General features: G+C 43.9%; 2 protein-coding genes across 2 annotated transcripts in view; both read left to right on the forward strand.

Moving 5' to 3' along the window:
• LOC131891371 (uridine diphosphate glucose pyrophosphatase NUDT22-like) overlaps positions 1-2175 on the forward strand; it is a 19441-nt gene extending 17266 nt beyond the window's left edge. Inside the window, exons 5-6 of the mRNA XM_059240908.1 lie at positions 523-785; positions 1809-2175. Of these exons, the coding sequence (XP_059096891.1) occupies positions 523-785; positions 1809-2019 (474 nt within the window). The 3' untranslated portion in view covers positions 2020-2175. The remainder of the gene's footprint in view (positions 1-522; positions 786-1808) is intronic.
• Positions 2176-4996: 2821 nt separating this feature from the next.
• LOC131891370 (glucoside xylosyltransferase 2-like) lies at positions 4997-8144 on the forward strand (the record flags this gene model as incomplete). Its single annotated transcript, XM_059240907.1, is given in 3 exon segments — positions 4997-5719; positions 6141-6300; positions 7564-8144. Coding segments are annotated over 3 exon segments (1311 nt in total). The 3' UTR covers positions 8035-8144.
• Positions 8145-8174: the final 30 nt, after the last annotated feature.

An 8174-nucleotide genomic window follows, 5' to 3' on the forward strand; every position in this document is an offset into this window, starting at 1 on the left:
ACGTATTTTTGTCTAAAAAATTGAACGTACAATCCGGCTAAGATTTGGTTGGGTCTACTTCAAGAAAGTTGTGAGTGAACGCTTCAACGGTTCCAATGATCATGCATGGTAACTCAATCGTGTTTGGATATTCTGTCTACTCGAATTTTATGGCAAATTCAATATCAAGTGTGGGATTGTTACACAACCAACCTGGATAAAGCAATCAAACCCGGTTTCAATCGTGAGCGTGACGTACAGAAATGGTTGCGCAATACGCAGTGGTCCAATACCATTTTCATGCCAAACTCAGGTCATACAATACAAATGTATCCTCTTCATGAAGCGAAACCAAATAAATAATAGGAAACTTCATGCGATGGATAAGCTCATTCTAAAACTTGGTTACAAATAGGCCGAGCTTCAAAAAGTTGGCAAACTTGTCAGCCAAAAGAAGTAGCAAGTCAAACTCAAAAGGAATCGTTAGTCCCTGCCAATTCCTGGCCTCCTTTTGTCTCGCCCATTTTTCCTTTCCATTTCTAGGCTGTCAATGGGCCTTCAAAGGCTCATTCATCACCCTCGGGCTGTCTAGATTTGAGCTTGTACTCGAAATTGGATTCTGCCCTGGTCTTGTCTGAGATTTTCCAATCCCCCTGCCACGAACTTCGGGACGAAATCAACATTCCCATTGAGGACCAATCGCCACCCGAGCTCTTGGGCCGGATTTTGTCCACTCAGGCCGGGGGCCGGGTCAGCCTGGATTTCCTTATTCATCTCCAATTGGACCGATACGAGGTGCAGTCGAGGTAAGTGCGCATTTAATCCTTCCCTCCATTCGATTGGGTCCAGGACTTGGTTATGACGTCAGGGCCCAGAACAGCTTTGACTGCATTGGACGGACTGAATATATCCTTGATGAAGAAAAACACGTGGACAGACAGACACACGAGAGGAACGGAGGCGCCAGATTGCGGTCATACCCTAGATTTTGTAGACTTATATAAGGACCCTCGCTCCTGTCTGCTCCAGATGGCTATCCGTGCCTCTTAAATAAGGCCCTGGGCTCTTTGGAAAGATTAGGCAGAACCTTCAAGACTTCCTTTGCTTTGAAATGCCTCTTTGATAGAATGACGTCACGTTTGGACAAAAAAAGTGAGAAAGAAGGCTTGGAAAAAAAACCCTCTCCAGTAAATTGCTCTAAGATTTGATACGAGCTTCGTTTATTTAAACTCTGTTTTCCCAACCAAAATATTCTGGGCCTTGGACAAATTTCTTCGTTTTGAAATTGTTATTTATGCTTTATTATTCGACCAATGATAAAAAAGCTGCTTCAAGTGCCAAGTCAAATGAAATAGTTTGCCTCCGTTAAACGAATCGAATAACTTTCTAGAAATTATTGAAAGTATGGGGAAGAAACCTGTTTTGGATTTTGTTGCGAAATTGATTTTATAGGATCTGTCGGGCTTCTTTTCAAAGTCGAATTCTACAATTTAAAAAATGCCTTGTCAGCAACCTGTCCTGAAAAAGCCCAACAACATTTTTTTCACAAGTAGTTTGACCTAGAAACTACGACACGGATGGAGCTGATGTATAAAAAAGACTCGCAAGCTCGTTCAGGATTGGACATTAGTTTCAGTTTATTGGATTCCTCTTTGGAAAGCAAAAAGAAAGAGGAAAAACTGCAGAAGAACTACTTACTTGTATAGGGCCTTTGTTGGAGCATTGCCTTTGATTTGTTGTCAGAGTGGTCATAACCTGTTTTGGAAAAGCTTTGCTTTGGCCTATGCTCAATCCTCAATAATCTAAAATTGCTTTCTCACCTTTTATAGATACGCCAAAGGAACGCAAAGTGAGGCAGACGAATCCGAGAATCTGATTTTTATCCCCGTGGTCCAAGTGAAGGATTGGTGCGTGGATCAAGAGATGATCCACAATATGACCGATCATTGCTTGGGCGGTCTCAGATTGTTCCATCTGTTATTGAAGCGATCCGCTCCCACACCTACTACTACTACTACTACTTCTACTACTACTAGTTAAACCGCCAATAGTCCGAGAAAATTTCTACTCGAAGGCTATGAACACGTTTATGTTTATGTAATGTTATGTTATGTAAGAAATACTGGGCGGGATTAACTTTTGGCCGAGACGACCGTAGACATGAATCCATGTTTAAAAAGAGCCCGTTAAACAAATCATTCCATTTGATTGCTTTTTGGTCGCCAGTGACTAGTCAGTTCTACCGAGAAAAAAAAAAGATGTGCTCCTTCCTCTACTCGTAAATCTAAGAGACTGAAAGCGCTTTCAAACTTTCTTTTCTCCGTCAATTGTCTGTCACTCAGTCATAACTACCTTGCTGTGCACCATGTCCACATTCTCGGATATCTCATTAAATACCATGAGACAGTCAGACCGAATGCAAAAAAAGCAACATTCGCTCTCTTCGCACAAATATGCCAATCCCAGGCAGACTTGATCAGATGAACGCTGAGCTGTTCGTACGAGCAAAGTTAACTAATTGTTCATTTGGTCAGCACGTGATGCATGTTTCCCGTGAAGAGCCTCGTTAAGACTTGGGAATGAGCCAAGAGATTAGGCGTGTGCGCCTGAGATGGATTGTCAAAATAATGCTGCAAGGCCTTGGGGAACGGAAATTCATACGGACATGCCTACTACCATTCATTTCACCCCCGGTCATTTGCTCATGTTTGTATGATAGCAGTTTCCTTTATGACGGACGGGTTCCAATTGACTTTAATTGCACTCAGTGACCTGACATCTGATCGTAGATTGCTGTACCTTTGCTCAGCTTGTGTTCACGGGTGGATTCGACGAAGATTTCTGCTAAACCAGCGGATTCACACACATTCTGGCATTGTGAATTATTGTGCGCGTACGTGTGGCTGGCCCAGCCCAGATTGGTAGGGCTCTTCCTATCTGGAAGGGCTCTTTTGCGAAGGCAGGTCCGCGTCTACGAACTGTTCTATGATTCCGACCGAGAAACGAGCGACAAGCCAGGTTTGATATTAGTCTGTATGGACGGCGGATCAAAGTAATGGCGAAGAGAAACCAGAGAAAACGCATGTTTTTGCTCGAACAATGCTCCACTGAATGGACTTCTGAAGACAACCAGACAGAGCCAGAGAGACAGAGAGAGACAGAGTGTGCCAAATGGCTTACTTTTCAAAAAAAACACCTCCTAGAATAATTGTCTCAAGTTGTGCAACATCTTCTAAGGCAGAATACCATACGCAAAGGGACCCTTTAGATAAAAGAGCAAATACAAAAAAAGATGAACAGGACTCAAATAGCCGTTTCATGAAAGTGTCATCAAATTCGTGACCTATGGCCATCTACCGGTTTAACTGATCATTTGAAATGAAAAGAAATATTTGTTGTTCGGTTTTAGCAGATATGAGGATGGTTCACAAATTGCTTATTCATGTCGTTTTGGTTTGATTGTTCACGGGATGTACTAACCCCCATTTAGAATGTAATTCCAAATACAATTTAAATGCAAGATTGCCATTTGTGGATTTGCTATCTGTTGAACCTTAGAAGATATTTGGTCCACCAACGAATTCGAGTTAGTACACCGAGCTAATCCTTGAATGTAGGGCTTTTCAGGAATTCTTTTCAAAGATTGGTCCTCATTCGAAGGAAACTTTAAAGATGAAATGAATTTTTGAGCTGAATAGCGAAATGGGCAAGCGTCGGCTTGGCAAAAAAGGAAAACTACTTGGCGCTCTTCTTGTATTGGCCTCTTCATAACTAGAAGTGAGCTCGACTCTCCTCTCAAGCGTTAGATGGCAGGGCTAACCAGTATGGAGCACGAGCATCCTCAATGGATCAAAATGAATAAGACTCTTCGAATGGACTTTTTTAAATCAAAATGTAGTGTTATTGAAAGGTGATGAATTTCATTTAAAACTAAATCAAACAGTGTAAGGATCTCTCTGTTCCAAAACCCTTAGATCGATTGGAAAGATAAATGGAAAATGTTAAAAAGGAAGGAACTTTGTGATAGCCCATGAGAATCAGAACCAAAAAAAATCCTTGAGAAGAAAGTACGCAGCAATTGTACAAGGTTCCTTCATACGTAACAATTGATTATGCCTAAAAGTGGCCAACAACAGGCCTGAGGGCACTCACTCAACATAAAGGATGATCATATTTTACCTTTTTTAAAAAACAAGACCAAAATGTAGCTTCAATGTGTCGATCTGAGGGCGAACGAGATCTCTGCGCAGCTAAATTGTTTTAAGGGGTACTTTGTTATTCCGTCTACCCGAGAAATCCACTCAGGTACCACTTAAGGGAAACCATTTTCGCCGGGTGGTTTGAACCTGCTGACTGATTACTAAGTGTACTTTGGCTCCAATGATGTAAGATGTGTGTCTGAATGGGAGACGAGCAGCCAGTTCTGCAAAACTCATTTGCCAGAGGTCCATTTCATTCCGGCCCTCAGGGTCTTGGAGTACAGCACGCTCACTTCATCCACTCACATACACATGCTACCTTCGGAGATCTTATGGATATTTCAGCCTGACGATTTTTTTTTGGTGTGCGTGCGTGCGTGCGTGCGTGCGTGCTTGTGTGTGTTTGACTGACTGACTGACTGACTGACTGGCTGGCTAACTGACTGACTCCCGTCTGCTGGAAACCAAGCACATTCACTCCGGGTGAGGTTCGTCGGAGCCCCCTCGACTGTGGCCAAACCTTCCTTCCTTCGTCTTGGTCTTCTCCGCTCACTTGGATATTCATTCTGAAATTACCCGCTTCCAGCCCGTGGTCTTCCGTTGGTTGTGTTGTGCGAGGGAGGGAGGGAGGGAGGGAGGGAGGGTGGTAAACGTCAAAAGTTCGTGACTCGTCTTCAGTCCACTCGCTCGTTGGTTCGGGAGTGGTGGGTGAGGTGCGAATGCTTTGTATGCTTCATATCCAAAGGAAGAAGGAGCCAAAGACGATGGTGATGATGATGTTGCAGTGCCACCATTAGCAGCAACGTTGGCTATCTACCGTGGCGGGAGAAAAGAAAGTAGAGATCTCATAAGACGGCCAGCATGTCCAGACCGGCTCGTGGGCCCAAGATCCCCACCCCCAAGGGGTTGAAGTGGAACCATGTGCTCTCGCGGTTGGCACTTATCCCCATTTGTGCATTGGTTTCGTTTCACTTGGTGCGCTACCTTCAGTACCCGACCATCGAATTGAGAAGTCTCAATGCCGCCATGGCCGGGATTCAGAGTGTCTTGAAGCAGGACTACCTCGAAGATGAGAGGACCTCGGCGAGCAACCAGAGCGAAGCTCAAGTGATCACCATTGCCCTGGTGGCGTGTGGCAGCAAAGACCGCTTCGACGAAGTGTCCGTCATCCTCAAGTCCCTGCTTCTGTTCTCGACCTCTCCGTTCCAGTTGATCGTGTTCACGGACTCACTTCGCTCAGAGATCACCGAGTTCCTCGAGCCGATCCGGGTTCAGGAGCCCCGCCAATTTGTGGACTTTGCTTATGAGATCAAGGAGCCCAATTATCCGGTGTCCGTGGAGAACCAAGAGATCAAGAACACGTTTCAAATGTGCGCCAGTTTGAGGCTGTTCATGCCGGATCTGTTGCCCCATGTGGACAAGATCCTCTATCTAGACACGGATATTGTGCTGCTCGACTCGTTGGATCATATCTGGAACCAGTTCCAAGTCATGAATGCGTCGCAAATGGCAGCCATGGCTCATGAGAACCAGGTCGAAATGTAAGTGGTACATGTGGCAGTTCAATGCTTCCTTCAATTTTTTCAATTGCCAATTTAAATTAGTCATGCCTTTAGTTGTTCACAATCGGTTTGGGAAAAACAACTTCACAGACACAGAGAGGTTTTTGGTAGTACATTAAACCCACTGTTCGTATGTTTAGTGAAGCGGTAAGCTACGAAACCAATGTCCACCTACGTACTCCTTCTTTCTTAGAAATCTTTCTTCTCTACTACTTCTCTACTACTCTTTCTACTCCTAAGTTAATTGTGCCGTTTACAGCGTTACTCTGCGTTACTGTCGACAGATGGCGCTGTCAGTGTACTAGTTTTTATTATTGTGCAAAATGTTCCCCGCTCGGTAGAACAAGGATGCAAGCAACATAAAAAACCCTGACATACAAAGTATCACTACCATTTCCAGCCTGAACGTGTATTCGTACGCCAATTATCCGACTTTGGAGCTAGGCTTCAACTCGGGTGTGATGCTGATGGATTTGGAGAAGATGCGGCGGTCGTTTTGGATCGATAAGAACTTGGCCATCTACAAGCATCTCAGTGACCATCTCATCTTTGGAGATCAGGTAAACCATTCAAATATGCAGTCAACACGCACGCTTCAAGCCAAACTGGTTCTCAAAAAGGGTCTGAGCGAATAAAAACCGGACTTTCATGCTTCTACGTAGACATATTTTCGAAGGAACATTTGACCTCTTGAAAGAAACTCAATTGTACTCTGTTGTAAACTAAAGTAAAGTATGCTAGTGTATACCCTGACCTCGGGTTCATGCCATTACTTTCCTATAAAGTACGACAGTTAACCTCAAAATATTCGACGTAGATCGTGGAGAAGAATAGGGAGGCAATCCCAAAAATTGACTGTTGCGAGTTGTTTCGAGAACAAAAAATCCGTCACGAGAACTTGATTTCACCACTCCTAAATTCGACCCATTCATGCTTGATGTTTTGCTAGCTAAGTGTTGGTGGCTTTTAAATAATTTAAGTCATTGCTCGCTTTTTGCTTTTATAGTAAACAAAGAGGTTGAATGGGAATTCCCCCAAAGTAGTAGTTTGAGTGATATTTCGGAGGGTATAGAACTGGATATAAAAAAAACAAAAAATGATTCCCAATCATAGAACAGCATCTGTATTAGTGGTTAGAATGGTTAAGACTGAGGTCTTAAAACAATTGAGAGCATGATCTATTTTCAATTTCCACATACAGAATATGTTATCATATTTTCTGCGAAGGAAGACTGATTTGAATTCCAAACCTTCTTGCTGGCCAAAAAAAATGAATTTTCTCGCAACGCGTCTAATTGTCTTTCTCATAATCATAAGATTATTTCTGCATCATGATGCTCCAACTTCTTTTGCATAGGATGTAAGCTTGATAAAACATCAGAAGAACGTTTCAAGACAACGAGTGTAACGTACCATTTTTAAACACTTTAGTTATGGCGTGCAAAATCAATCATGCGCTAAACACCAACAACATTTTCAAGGTTCCAACTTTCATTTCGTGCTCAGCAATTCATGTGCCGTGGTCTGCAGGTTATTCAAATAACACTTTACGATGATCTTGAATACCAGCAACTTGACTTTGGAGCCCACTTTTACTGTCGGCGTCATCCAAGCATTGAAATTTTAGGCTCTTTTGAAAACCGAATGAATGAATATGCAAGACGCTCTGTCAAGATAAACATGTCATCTTGGATGGTCGACAAGTATACGTACAATCTCAAGTTCAACCGCAGCCTGGATGATAGCCAGAGTTGCCAAGAATTGCCATGGTCTTGACGAAATTACTTGAGAACCCGGAAACCCGAGACATTCCACTCTTGCAGGACATTATCAACATTTACGCACATTACTTCCCCGAGTCGATCCACGTGTTGCCGTGCACGATGAACTTCCGCCCGGATTTGTGTCTCCGTCCGGATCTGTCTTGTCCGGAGGTGCGAAGCGGGGACCGCGTCATGCTGCTCCACGGGAACCGACGGGCCTTCATGGAGAAGTGGCAGTTCGGAGGCTCGCTCTTCAAGTACTTGCTCCAAGTGGTGCGGTGGTACTTGAAGAATGCCAACATCATTCCCTACTCGATCCGCGTGATTCCCACAGTGTACCCACAGAACGTCTACCAGGCCGTTCAAAGGACTTTCAGTCAAATCGACTTGCGCCATCCCAACGTCAAGCACGACGTGGAGCACTTGTTCCTCCAGAGGCTCAGCGCCTATTCCAATCTGGAGGGGGACATCTGTGCCGGGATCGTGGATTCGCTCAAGACCTCGTTCAAGACGAATCAAACCCAGTTATGACCTTGGCTCATCCCTTGGGAAGCCAATGACTATTCAAACCATAGAACCAAATAAAGGGAAATGAACACGAACGGAACTGGGAACTGCTAGGGATGTTCCGGCTAAACGGATTTTTGTTGTTTGTTTATTTTGACGCCAAA

This window comes from Tigriopus californicus, chromosome 12 (genome assembly GCF_007210705.1).
Source record: "Tigriopus californicus strain San Diego chromosome 12, Tcal_SD_v2.1, whole genome shotgun sequence".
NCBI classification, from domain to species: Eukaryota; Metazoa; Arthropoda; class Copepoda; order Harpacticoida; family Harpacticidae; genus Tigriopus; species Tigriopus californicus.